We start from the raw sequence: 13,973 nt of genomic DNA, 5'->3' as shown, positions 1-13,973 counted from the left end.
TTGGAGCCTCACTCACAGTCTTCTGTGCTTTTGAGAGAGGGTCCTCCAGCCTAGGGTGCCGATCCCGTGGTTCTGAGCTCCACTGTCTCTTGCAGCCAAGGCATCCTCTAAAGGCCGGAACTTAGAATTCTTCCACTGATGCAAGATGGTGTTCTGAGTCATGAAAGAGGGGAAAAATGTATTGCTCCGCAACTTATAAAAGAAGCGGAGTAAATTTTTACCTGCCTTAATAGTGTTCCCTTGTACGAAGAGTGGTAAGAGCCCAAGAGAGTTTCCAAGGCTGATTACGTCGCCGGCAATTTTCTTTGCCTCTCTGGCTCTTGACAGCTTGTGCGTGGTGAGAACACTCCTGCAGACCATCCTCCAGACAGAAGACACGCTGAAGGTTTACGAAGCCAGGCTTACCGAAGAGGAGACTGTTTGCCTGGATCTGGATAAAGTGGAAGCTTACCGCTGTGGGCTGAAGGTTAGGAGAAGGGTTGAACAGCAAGCGGCCCGGTTTATCCGGTTTATGGGAAAGAATACGGGACCGCTCTGCCCCCGGCGGTAGAGCTTCGCTAAGTCTTCATGAGTTTGGAGGGTTACTGGATTTCGTTGGCCACACGTGGTTGACATCAGCCGTTATCTCTAGAGCACCGTTGTCCGGAGCGTGTTGGCAGGACCTACGTGAGAAAGTCGTTTGTGGTGAGATTAGTCTGGGGGACGCAAGTTAAACACAGTTAAGCTGGTTCTGTTGTACTTTTCAGAACCTTTAATAGGTTAATGGATTTTATAATTTTTCAGGAACGGAATGGAGTGTGATATGTAGCATTTCTCAAACTAATTTACACACTGAATCCTTTTTTTTTTTTTTTAACCAAATTGGCACAAGGAACTAGGTCCCTGGCACAAATATAGGCAAATGCAATCAGTGGATATATTTTCCTTGCGGTGTAGCATCAAGTGGGAATGAGGTTAATTTGTACTTTTTTTTTTTTTTTCCTCCTGTGACAGAAAATTAAAAACGACTTGAACTTGAAGAAGTCCTTGTTGGCCACCATGAAGACGGAACTGCAGAAAGCCCAGCAGATCTACTCCCAGACTTCACAGCAGTATCCACTGTATGACCTGGACCTGAGCAAGTTCAGCGAAAAAGTCACACAGCTGACAGATCGCTGGCAGAGAGTCGATAAACAGATAGACTACAGGTGTGCCGACCTCCTTCCACACTTTCTTCCCATATGGTTGTCCCCAAGATAATGTCACTTGAAGTCCTCACTCTGAAAAACAGTGGTTTTGTTTTGTGTGTAAGTTCAGCATCCTGGGACCTCTCTTCACACACTGGCTGTGGGCAGCTTTGTTGACAACAGGAAGAGAGTATATCCGGTAGCCGAGCTTGAACCAGCCCGTCTCAGAGGCCCTGCAGGTTCTTAGGGAAATAATGGAAGCCATCGATCAAGCTCTTTCATGCCCTGTAAACTCCTGTTATGACCGGTGGAAGGAGTAGCTCCTTTGAGGGAGCATTTTCCAAAAGTTTGTGAAAATTAAATCTTACACGAAAGAAATGCCTTACTGCAAAGGAGGGTTTAAAAACATCTCCTGAATGTTGCTTATAGGTTATTTGACTAGCAGTACTTCTTAAAAACATCTCTATTGGGCTTCCCTGGTGGCGCAGTGGTTGAGAGTCCGCCTGCCGATGCAGGGGATACGGGTTCGTGCCCCGGTGTGGGAGGATCCCACACGCCGCGGAGCGGCTGGGCCCGTGAGCCATGGCCGCTGAGCCTGCGCGTCCGGAGCCTGTGCCCCGCAGCGGGAGAGGCCACAACAGTGAGAGGCCCGCGGACCACAAAAAAAAAAAAAAAAAAAAAAAAAAAAAAAAAATCTCTATTGATATATAATTCACATGCCGTGTAACTCACCCACCAAAAGTGTCCAAGTCACTGGTTCTTAGTATATTCAGAATGTGTAACCATCACCACAATCTAAGTTTAGAACACTTTCATCACCCTAAAAAAGAAACCCCATATCCATTGGCAGTCCCTCCCCATTTCCTCCCAACCCTCCAGCCCCAAACAGCCACCGTTCTACTTGCTGTCTCTGTAGATTTGCCAATTATTCTGGACATTTCCTATAAATAGAAAGGTACAATACGTGGTCCTTTGTGACTGTTTTTTTTCACTTAACATAATGTTTTCCACGTTTATCCATGGTGTAGCACGTGTCAGTACTTCATTTCTTTTTATGACTGTATAATATTCCATTGTATGGCTATACCACATTTTGTTTATTCTTTCATCAACTGACGGATATTTGGGTTGTTCCCAGTTTGGGGCTGTCGTGAAAAGTGTTGCTACAAACATTCATGTATAATTTTTTGTGTGGATGTATGTTTTCAGTTCTCTTGAGTATGGGCCAGGTGGAATTGCCGGGTCATCGGGTAACTCTGTGTTAAATACTTTTGCAGAGCAATAGCAATATTTAATAATTTTATGATCTCTGTTTGCCCCAGATTATGGGACCTGGAGAAACAAATCAAGCAACTGAGGAATTACCGTGATAACTACCAGACTTTCTGCAAATGGCTCTGTGATGCCAAACGCTGCCAGGATAACTTAGAATCCATGAAGTTTGGAGATTCCAACATGGTCATGAGATTTTTGAACGAGCAGAAGGTATAAGGCAATTTGTCATTGCACAGATGTCACTGGGTGTAAGCTGTGTTTCCCTCTGGTTTTCATAGCAGTACTTAGGTTTAAAATGATACTTTTTTTTTTTTTTTTTTTTTTTTTTTTTGCGGTACGCGGGCCTTTCACTGTCGCGGCCTCTCCCGTTGCGGAGCACAGGCTCCGGATGCGCAGGCTCAGTAGCTGTGGCTCACGGGGCCAACTGCTCCGTGGCCCATGGGATCCCACCAGACCAGGGCTCCAACCTGTGTCCCCTGCACTAGCAGGCAGACTCTCAACCACTGCGCCACCAGGGAAGCTCCTAAGTGATATTATATGGTATTTGTCTTTGTCTTTCTGACTTACTGCCCTTAGTATGATATTCTCTAGGTCCATCCATGTTGCTGCGAATGGCGTTATTTCATTCTTTTTTATGACTGAGTAGTATTCCAGCTGTGTCTATATACCACATCTTCTTTCTCCATTCATCTGTCAATGGACATTTAGGTTGTTTCCATTTCTTGGCTATTGTAAATAGTGCTACTGTGAACGTGGGGCTGCATGTATCTTTTCATGAAATGATAAATAATTACTATTACTAGTCCGTTTTGTGAATGCTTAAATCGTGTCCAGAGGAGAAGCAGTTGAGATATTTACAAAGAAATGCCCTTGTGAGCATGGAAATAATGTAACGACCGTGATAGTAAAGTGTCTCTGTAAATTGAGGTGATAGGACCAGAAAAGAGTGCCGGCCAGATAGTAACCTCTTAGCTCATAAGAAGTTGAAGATCTTTCTTTTTTCTGAATAGAAAACATGCTCATCTCCTAAGGTTTAACTGTGAGACTATGGGGTCTGAACACATAGTCATAAACTGAGGGAAAAAAAACAAGTAACAGTGGTTAAAGAGTGAAAAAAACATTTATTTTAAAATATGTACACATTGTAACATTTGTAAATATTTCCTTTTCTGTATAGAACTTGCACAGTGATATAAGTGGCAAACGAGACAAATCAGAAGAAATACAAAAAATTGCCGAACTTTGTGCAAATTCAATTAAGGTATGTTGGTTTCGCAAAGAATGTTGGTGTTTCCTCAAGAATATTATTTTTAAAAAATATATATTATCAACCGTCTTTGCTTCGGCAGCACATATATTAAAACGAACGATACAGAGATTATTAGCCCGCCCTCGCGCAAGGATGACATGCAAATTCATGAAGTGTTCCATACTTTTTTAATAAAAGAATATTATTAACTACATTATTTTCGGATTCACTTTAAAGATTACAGACTTCTTGAGGACAACGATTATGGTTTTTATATAATCTCTCATGAACAAACTGTAAATGCTGTTATCCATTAGCTTGAATTGATTATACATTGGCAGCATCTACGGGAACGGGCCAGTCTTCATCCTTTAGACTGGTGGTGTGTGCAGAGATCTCCATTTTGCATATAAAGCGGTGCTGTGTGGTTTAATAATGTCACGTGATGCTCGGACACTAGCAGCACGTGGTGGCCTTTGGGGTTGGACATCGGAAGTACAGCTTGGTGATTTAAAGCTGGGGAACTGTAGCCATCCGTGACTCCTTTTAAGTCCATTTAAGTATGTTTTTCTGAAACGTTATCATTCTGCAGGATTATGAACTACAGCTGGCATCGTACACCTCAGGACTGGAAACTCTACTGAACATACCTGTCAAGAGAACCATCGTTCAGTCTCCTTCTGCGATGATTCTGCAAGAGGTAGATATGTCATTACCCATCTCTTAGAGCTCGCCACCCCACCCCTGCATCTTCTCTTTTCCCTGTCCCCTTCCTGTCTTCCCTACCCTCCCTGAATTCATCTCTTGCTGTAGGGTATCCATTTAAAAAGGTTTAATAGGTTATCCTCTCTCTAGTGTTGTCATCAGCATAATGCATTTGAGGGAATGATCAGTGAGAAGCCTGGGTCTATTGCTCATACGTTTGAATCTTTGCAGAAACTGGGCTTAAATTCTGGGTTTAGTGAGGGGGACATTTCAAGAGTGGAAAACATCCAGTCGATTTCTAAAAGACAACTTCTTCTCAAAGGTGTCAGAGAACATCACCCATCAGATGGTTTAGGGGGAACACCCTGGAGTGAGGAGGATGAAATGTAAGGTCTTTGGCCCTTTGTTTTATTGTACTTTATTCTTCTGTTGGGTTTTGGAATTAGCACAGGTGAAAGAAGGGAATTCACTCTTTATTCAGCCAAATAATTTCACTGTTGGATTGTTTTAGAAAACAGGATTGGTCAGCTTGCATAGGACTTCTTTTGAATGCAATACCTTTGATTTTTCCTTGCACTTCTTTTCTCCAAGGCTGCAGATATTCATGCTCGGTACATAGAACTTCTTACAAGGTCTGGAGACTATTACAGATTCTTAAGTGACATGCTGAAGAGTTTGGAAGATCTGAAGGTAATTTATTTTCCTTGGAGGATCAAAAAAGAAAATAGAATGGAACTTAATTCTTACTGCCTCGTTATAACATGAGTTTGGCCATACTCATTGGTAAAACTGTGTTTCCTCTAAACAGTTAGTATAATATAGTTTATTCATAAATCAGGTGTCAGTCCTATTCTCCAGTACACTGCTTGGAGTGCACTCAGGTAATATTTTCCAAATTATATCTATTTTACCTTGCCATAATCCCCAGGAATTTCATTTAATGTTTGATCAAGGAATTTGCTTTCTTTCTTTCTTGGTGTTACATTAAGAAGAACATCCAGGACTAGCTGGACTTGAATTCTCCATGTTGAGTGATGGTTTGATTTACTCCTCATTTGTAATATTCGAATTGAGTTTATATGGAAACTTACTTGACACCTGGAAATAAAGGAAACATAATTTAGGAAATCAGAAGCTTTTGGTCTTGGAAGAAATCCCCTCATTCCCAGATGAGGAAGCTGAAGCTCAGAGAGGGTAGATCCCTTACTAAGATCACACAAGCAGTTGATAGAAGAATTATGACAAGAAGACAGATTTCTTGAATTTTTTTGTCTAGTAGCTTTTGCCTTCTATCAGTGTCTACACGTGTGCCCGTGTGTGCGTGTGCAGGTGCGTAACAGGAAATGAGAGAGCACGTTGGCCTGGCGGGGAGGAAGTACCACTTCTTTCTCCTGACGTGAGGCGTCTTTCTTTCAACACGCTTTTCTGATTTCCCTTCCACAGCTGAAAAATACCAAGATCGAAGTTTTGGAAGAGGAGCTCAGGCTGGCCCGAGACGCCAACTCTGAAAACTGCAGTAAGAACAAATTCCTGGATCAGAACCTCCAGAAATACCAGGCGGAGTGTTCCCAGTTCAAAGCAAAGCTCATGAGCCTGGAGGAGCTGAAGAGACAGGCTGAGCTGGATGGCAAGTCAGCCAAGCAAAATCTAGACAAGTGCTACAGCCAAATCAAAGAGCTCAATGAGAAGATCACCCGGCTGACTTACGAGGTGGAGCATGAAAAGCGAAGCAGGAAAACCGCGGAAGACAGGTTTGATCAGCAGAAGACCGACTACGACCAGCTGCAGAGAGCGAGGCAGAGCGAGAAGGAGAGCCTCGGCTGGCAGAGGATAGAGTCTGAGAAGGCCGTCAAGGAGAAGGAGTTCGAGATAGAGAGGTTGAGGGCTCTTCTGCAGGAGGAGAGCGCCCGGAAGAGAGAATACGAAAATGAGCTGGCAAAGGTAAGAAACCAGTATGGTGAGGAGATGAGTAATTTAAGGAACAAGTACGAAACAGAGATTAACATCACAAAGACTGCCGTCAAGGAGATATCGGTGCAAAAAGAGGAGGATTCCAGAAACCTCCGAAACCAGCTCGATAGAGTGTCCAAGGAGAATCGAGATCTGAAGGATGAGATTGTCCGGCTCACCGAGAGCATCCTGCAGACCACGGAGGAGCGGAGGCGGGCCGAAGAGGCTGCCCTGCAGCAGAAGGCCTGTGGCTCCGAGATGCTGCAGGAGAAGCAGCATCTGGAAATGGAGCTGAAGCAGGTCATCCAGCAGCGCTCCGAGGACCACGCCAGGCACAAGCAGTCCCTGGAAGAGGCCGCCAAGACCATCCAGGGCAAAAACCAGGAGATCGAAAGACTCAAAGCTGAGTTTCAGGCGGAGGCCAAGCGCCGCCGGGAATGTGAGAATGAACTGGCCAAGGTGAGGAACAGTTACGACGAGGAGCTCATTAGCTTGAAGAACCAGTTCGAGACGGAGATCAACGTCACCAAGACGACCATCCAGCAGCTCACCCTGCAGAAGGAGGAGGACGCCGGCGGCTCCCGAGCCCGGATAGATGAGCTCACCAGGGAAAACCGGAGCCTCTCGGAAGAAGTAACAAAGCTGAAGAACGCCCTAGCCCAGACCACGGAGAACCTCAGGAGGCTCGAAGAGGATGTCCAGCAGCAAAAGGCCGCGGGCTCGGAGATGTCGCAGCGGAAGCAGCAGCTGGAGGTGGAGCTGAAGCAGGTCACGCAGGTGCGGGTGGAGGAGAGCACACGGTACAGGCAGTCTCTGGATGACGCCGCCAGGACGATCCAGGACAGAAACACGGAGATAGAGAGGCTGAAGCAGCTGACAGAGACGGAAGCAAAGCGGCGGAAGTGTCTGGAGGATGAAAACGCCAAATTGCAGAGGGCGCAGTGCGAGCTGCAGAAGGCCTACAGCAGCGCCACGGAGACGGTCAGCAAACTGAAGGCGCAGGAGCAGGAGCTGACGCGCCTGAGGCTGGACTACGAACGGGTGGCCCAGGAGAGGACCCTCAGGGAGCAGGACGTGGCCCGCCTCCAGAGCTCTCTGAAGGAGCTCCAGCCGCAGAAGCAGAGACTGCAGGAGGAGCTGGCGCGGCTCAAGAGGGCGGCCTCCGAGGACTCCTTCAGGAGGAAGAAGCTGGACGAGGAGCTGGAGACCCTGCGGAGGGCCCTGAAGGAGCAGGCGGTGAAGGTCACCAGCCTGACCCAGCAGCTGGAGCAGGCGTCCGCCGCCAGAAAGCGGAGCGAGGACGCGCTGGACGGCCACCTGCGGGAGAAGCAGAGGGCCCAGGACGAGCTGCGCAGGCTGGCCTCCGACGTCGAGGCCCTGCGGCGGCGGCTGTCGCAGGAGCAGGAGAGCGCCCGGGAGGCGCAGGCGCGGAGCGAGCACTTGCAGAAGGCCATCGAGGACAAGAGCAGGAGCCTGAACGAGAGCAAGATCGAAATCGAGAGGCTGCAGTCGCTGACCGAGAACCTCACCAAGGAGCACCTGCTGCTCGAGGGGGAACTGCGGAGCCTCCGGCTGGAGTGCGATGACCTCCGGCAGAGCCGCAGCGAGGCCGAGCAGGACAAAAACGCCACCATCTCGGGGTTACGGAGCCAACTGCAGATCAGCAACGCCCGGACCCTGGAGCTGCAGGGCCTGATTAATGATTTACAAAGAGAGAGGGGAAATTTGAGACAGGAAATTGAGAAATTCCAAAAGCAGGCATTAGAGGTATTCGCAAATACTTGCCCGCTGCTTCACTTCCTCTCAGCTAATACCCTCCACGGTCTGCCCAGCTGGGTGGCTGTGCTCTTGGCTGCTGGGCTGGGTGCTTGCACACGTCTCGCTTTTCTTTCTGACGCTGTGCTGCTGTGTGTCCTGATCCAGACGCGGCTTCGGGGTAATTTCAGTGCTGTTTGCCCTTCTCTTCTACTTCCACATCGAGTGGCCATCCCTGTGTAACCCGTACTTGGCTCTGCTTTTCGAACTTTGGCTGGGGTGTAACAGCTGAGATCACTTCCTCTCAGTGCTCCCCTCTGTTTTCTAGAAGGTGGCTCTTCGTGAGCTGTGACATAACGTTTGTAATTAAAGTTTTCCTAAATAAAAGCCACATTAAATGGGTTTTCTGTGCAGTTTTAAAATCACTCTCTTGCTGGCTCATGTGATTTTTCTGCATGCGTTATGCTCTGCTCTTTTCATCGTGGCCCTGATATGTTTCTTTTTGTTTGACTTTTCTTCTTTCAACCCCTAATTGAAACACTTAACCTCTTTAACTTCTAATACGTTTGACTTCTGTAGACAATATTTGTGTGGGGCTGGGTGAGGGGTGTGTGTATGTCCGTGGATTTGTATTGCTTTGTTAAACATGTGAGTATGGCTGTAACAGGTGAACTGTAGGTACAGCAGGTGGGATAACCTGGAATGAACCTCCCCATATCTGTTCAAACCATAATTACTATTAAGAGTAAGCCAGGTCTACCACTGCTCCTATTTCCTTCAGTGGAAAAATATAGAAAGTATAGAATAGAAGCCATTTATCAAAGTGGCAACATGTATCTACAGAATTTTTTTCAGGAACTTGTAAGGTAACAAAATAACAGTATACTCAAGGAAAAGAAAAGGGCCGATAAGTAAATATACTTTTTTAAAAAAATATATAGGAAAAGAAGTTAAATGATAATGGCCCTGTGATATGATCACATCATTATTTTTTCCCATTTCTTTCTCTTTTTTGCATTCTAGGCATCTAATAGGATTCAGGAATCCAAGAATCAGTGCTCTCAGGTGGTGCAGGAGAGAGAGAGCCTCCTGGTGAAAATCAAAGTTCTGGAGCAAGACAAGGCCAGGCTGCAGAGGCTGGAGGATGAGCTGAATCGCGCCAAAGTGACCCTCGAGGCAGAAAGCAGGGTGAAACAGCGCCTGGAGTGTGAGAAACAGCAGATCCAGAATGACCTGAACCAGTGGAAAACACAGTGTTCCCGCAAAGAGGAGGCTGTTAGGAAGATAGAGTCCGAAAGAGAAAAGAGCGAGAGAGAGAAGAACAGCCTTAGAAGTGAGATTGAAAGACTCCAGGCGGAGATCAAGAGGATCGAGGAGAGGTGCCAGCGGAAGCTGGAGGATTCCAGCAGGGAGACGCAGTCCCAGCTGGAGACAGAGCGCTCCCGGCTTCAGAGGGAAATCGACAAACTCAAGCAGCGCCCGTGTGGGTACCACCGCGAGACCCAGACTGAGTACGAGTGGCTCGTTGACTCCTCGAAGCTGGTGTTTGACGGACTGAGGAGGAAGGTGACGGCGATGCAGCTGTACGAGTGCCAGCTGATTGACAAGACGACCCTGGACAAACTGCTGAAGGGGAAAAAGTCAGTGGAAGAAGTTTCTTCTGAGATCCAGCCTTTCCTTCGGGGAGCAGGAGCTATCGCTGGAGTTTCCGCTTCCCCTAAGGAGAAGTACTCTCTGGTGGAGGCCAAGAGAAAGAAATTGATCACCCCAGAATCCACAGTCATGCTTCTGGAGGCCCAGGCAGCCACTGGTGGTATAATCGACCCCCACAGGAACGAGAAGCTGACTGTTGACAGCGCCGTAGCTCGGGACCTCATCGACTTCGATGACCGCCAGCAGATATACACAGCAGAGAAAGCCGTCACTGGGTTTGATGACCCATTTTCAGGCAAGACGGTGTCCGTGTCCGAAGCCATCAAGAAAAATCTGATTGATCGGGAAGTCGGAATGCGTCTGCTGGAAGCCCAGATTGCTTCAGGGGGTGTGGTGGACCCTGTGAACAGCGTCTTTTTGCCGAAAGACGTAGCCTTGGCTCGTGGGCTGATCGACAGAGATCTGTATCGGTCCCTGAACGATCCCCGAGATAGTCAGAACTTCGTGGATCCTGTCACTAAAAAGAAGGTCAGTTACATGCAGCTGAGGGAAAGGTGCAGGATCGAATCGCACACCGGTCTGCTGCTGCTGTCAGTACAGAAGAGAAGTATGTCCTTCCAGGGAATCAGACAACCCGTGACCGTCTCCGAGCTGGTTGATTCCGGTATATTGAGACCATCCACTGTCAATGAACTGGAATCAGGTCAGATTTCTTACGATGAGGTTGGTGAGAGAATTAAGGAATTCCTTCAGGGTTCAAGCTGCATCGCAGGCATCTACAGTGAGAACACAAAACAGAAGCTTGGCATTTACGAGGCCATGAAAATTGGCCTGGTCCGACCTGGTACTGCCCTGGAGCTCCTGGAAGCGCAAGCAGCCACTGGCTTCATGGTGGATCCTGTTAGAAACTTGAGGTTACCGGTGGAGGAAGCCTACAAAAGAGGTCTGGTGGGCATCGAGTTCAAGGAGAAGCTCCTGTCTGCGGAACGAGCTGTCACCGGCTACAACGACCCTGAAACGGGGAACACCATCTCCTTGTTCCAAGCCATGAACAAGGAGCTCATCGAGAAGGGCCACGGCATCCGCCTGTTGGAAGCGCAGATTGCAACCGGCGGCATCATCGACCCGAAGGAAAGCCACCGGCTGCCCGTTCACATAGCGTACAAGAGGGGCTACTTCAATCAGGAGCTCAATGAGATTCTCTCGGATCCAAGTGATGACACAAAAGGATTCTTTGACCCGAACACTGAGGAAAACCTTACGTACCTGCAGCTGAAAGAAAGGTGCATTAAGGATGAGGAAACGGGGCTGTGTCTCCTGCCCCTGAAAGAGAAGAAGAAACAGGTGCAGACCTCACAAAAGAATACCCTCAGGAAGCGTAGGGTGGTCATAGTTGACCCGGAAACCAACAAGGAGATGTCTGTCGAGGAGGCCTACAAGAAGGGCCTCATAGATTACGAGACCTTCAAAGAACTGTGTGAGCAGGAGTGCGAATGGGAAGAAATAACCATCACCGGATCGGACGGCTCCACCCGCGTGGTCCTGGTCGACAGGAAAACGGGCAGTCAGTATGACGTTCAAGATGCGATTGACAAGGGCCTCATCGACAGGAAGTTCTTTGACCAGTACCAGGCCGGCAGCCTCAGCCTCACGCAGTTTGCTGACATGATCTCCTTGAAGAACGGTGTCGGCAACAGCAGCGTCACCTGCAGCGGCGTCGGCGATGATGTCTTCAGCAGCTCGCGACACGAGTCCTTAAGCAAGATTTCCACCGTATCCGGCGTCAGGAATTTAACCATCAGGAGCAGGTCTCTGTCGGAACCGCCGGAGGAGTCAAGCCCCATCGCAGCCATCTTCGACACGGAGAACCTGGAGAAGATCTCCATTACGGAGGGGATGGAGCGGGGCATCGTCGACAGCATCACCGGGCAGAGGCTTCTGGAGGCTCAGGCCTGCACGGGCGGCATCGTCCACCCAACCACTGGGCAGAAGCTGTCCCTCCAGGATGCCGCCTCCCAGGGCCTCATTGACCAGGATATGGCCACCAGGCTGAAGCCTGCTCAGAAAGCCTTCCTCGGCTTTGAAGGAGTGAAGGGGAAGAAGAAGATGTCGGCGGCAGAGGCAGTGAAAGAAAAGTGGCTCCCCTATGAGGCCGGCCAGCGCTTCCTGGAGTTCCAGTACCTCACGGGGGGCCTGGTTGACCCCGAAGTGCAAGGGAGGATAAGCATGGAAGAAGCCATCAGAAAGGGGTACATCGACGGCCGGGCGGCGCAGAGGCTGCAAGACCCCAGCAGCTACGGCAAGATCCTGACCTGCCCCAAAACCAAGTTGAAAATATCCTATAAGGATGCCATGAATCGCTCCATGGTGGAAGACATCACCGGCCTGCACCTTCTAGAGGCCTCCTCGGTCTCCTCCAAGGGCCTGCCCAGCCCTTATAACATGTCTTCTGCTCCAGGCTCCCGCTCTGGCTCCCGCTCCGGCTCCCGATCCGGTTCCCGCAGTGGGTCCCGGAGAGGAAGCTTCGATGCCACGGGGAATTCTTCCTACAGCTACTCCTACTCCGTTAGCAGCAGCTCTCTTGGGCACTAGGAGTCGGTTGCGGATGGTTGCTAGACCTTGGCTTTCACTTATATGAATTTTCACTTTACTAAATCATAGAAAAAGAAAACCTTGTGCTTGTTAGGATAGTGATAGAACTTTCTAGGCTTAAGAAAACGTAGCCATGGGGGGAATCAAATGGTAAAGGCTGTTCTGGCTTTTTATCTTCTTGGCTTACCTGAACTAATGTCATACACCGGGTGTAGTGTATAGGAAGCGGTCATCAGTTGTAAGGAAAACACAAATTGAATCTAGAGTTTGTTTCTTCTCTTCTGTCTTTAGATTTTTGAGCGATGCGTCTTGAACTTCTTATGCCCTATAATCCAGATTTCTGTCCTTGGAGATAAAAATTAAATTGACCTTGTAGTTATCAGTCTGTGTCTCATCTAAATAGTTCCATTTTCTATATGAGGAGAAAATTACCCTCTCCCCCCGCTCCCCCCCCCCCACCCAACAAAAAGAATCCCCCTCAAACCCAAGCATTTTGGAGTGAGTCTCCTTGGATTGCATGACCCATATACTCTTAAGCGTACCTGTTTGGTTTGGTATTCTTTTGACTGTATGTTCATGATAGTAGCGATCTTTGCTGTTCTTTGGTCAAAGTTTTCTGTTTATTTTGCTTGTCATTTTCTATGTACTTTCAAAGGTGTCTTTATGAAGTTTGCTATTCTGGCAATAAAGTTTTAGACGTTGGAAGTTTTTGCGTTTTGATTTAATAATATGTTCATACACACAAGGGCATTTAGCAGAAGCTTTTTGTTCATTGTAAAATGTGTCTGAAACTGTTTACTAAATATCTATTAAGAAAGACCATTAAGAAACTGTTCTAGTTCTGAATTCTTGGTAGAAGTTGGTCTTCTGAAGGTAGTTTTTTCAACATTTATGTACCAGGTAGAGTCCTTGAAAGAAGCCTGTGTAAGGAGGCCAGGCAAGACGTCCATACCCACTCCTGGCTTATTCTGGACAGTGAATGGCTTGGGGAGAAGTCACTGTCAATACCCTTTAAAAAACATGAAGTGGCTAAGATTCCATTTGGGGTAGCCTTAAACTGCATGGTTGCATTTTTGTCCCCAGAGAGGAGGGAATTGACCTTGAATCCATGAAACCGATTCCTGAAGAGTTCTCGGTTCTCTGTTGAAGGACAACGAAATATAAGCCTATTCTTTGGATCAAAGAAAACTTCGGACATTCAGACACTTGTTATCAAATTAATAATACTTTACCGAATGCCTGGTACGTCTAGTATTGGGCTGGGTACAATGAGGATTCAGTAGAGTTTATAAGACCCTGACTTCAAGGCACGTACAGTCTGGATGGGTACAGAAGACACACGTAAAACAATGAGTGGGTCACCTTTCATGTATCAGTAGCATATAGTAATACAATCAGACACATTTGATGGTACAATAGAAACTAGGAAGACAAATGAAATGCTAATTGTGTAGAACAAAACCGATCATACTCTGGATAATCCTTAACTTATTGGGGGGGGCTTTTGGTACTTAGGGTGAAAACAGCACTCGTTTCTTCCTTACCATGCCTCTCTTTTTCTTCCTCTTGGCCCCCTCCCGAGCTGGAGGGTTTGTTATTAATCTCATTCACTGAATATTGAGTTCTGT

At 47.5% G+C, this 13,973-nt stretch overlaps 1 protein-coding gene and 1 pseudogene across 2 annotated transcripts in view; both read left to right on the top strand.

The window, feature by feature from the left end:
• The window catches only part of DSP (desmoplakin), a 43,791-nt gene extending 30,994 nt beyond the window's left edge, over positions 1–12,797 (top strand). The window contains exons 17-24 of one of the 2 annotated variants that reach the window (XM_059076739.2): positions 328–466; positions 994–1,187; positions 2,489–2,651; positions 3,619–3,702; positions 4,283–4,390; positions 4,987–5,085; positions 5,839–6,336; positions 9,124–12,797. In XM_059076739.2, coding sequence (XP_058932722.1) covers positions 328–466; positions 994–1,187; positions 2,489–2,651; positions 3,619–3,702; positions 4,283–4,390; positions 4,987–5,085; positions 5,839–6,336; positions 9,124–12,345 — 4,507 coding nt within the window. In that variant the 3' untranslated portion in view covers positions 12,346–12,797. Of the gene's footprint in view, positions 1–327; positions 467–993; positions 1,188–2,488; positions 2,652–3,618; positions 3,703–4,282; positions 4,391–4,986; positions 5,086–5,838; positions 8,113–9,123 lie in introns of both variants that reach the window. The other variant, XM_059076738.2, reaches the window with a different exon arrangement.
• LOC131764683 (U6 spliceosomal RNA) lies at positions 3,779–3,878 on the top strand (annotated as a pseudogene).
• Positions 12,798–13,973: the final 1,176 nt, after the last annotated feature.

Source organism: Kogia breviceps, chromosome 10 (assembly GCF_026419965.1).
Source record: "Kogia breviceps isolate mKogBre1 chromosome 10, mKogBre1 haplotype 1, whole genome shotgun sequence".
Taxonomy (NCBI): domain Eukaryota; kingdom Metazoa; phylum Chordata; class Mammalia; order Artiodactyla; family Physeteridae; genus Kogia; species Kogia breviceps.
Note: the sequence above shows the minus strand (reverse complement) of the source record. Positions and strands in the feature narration are given on the sequence as shown.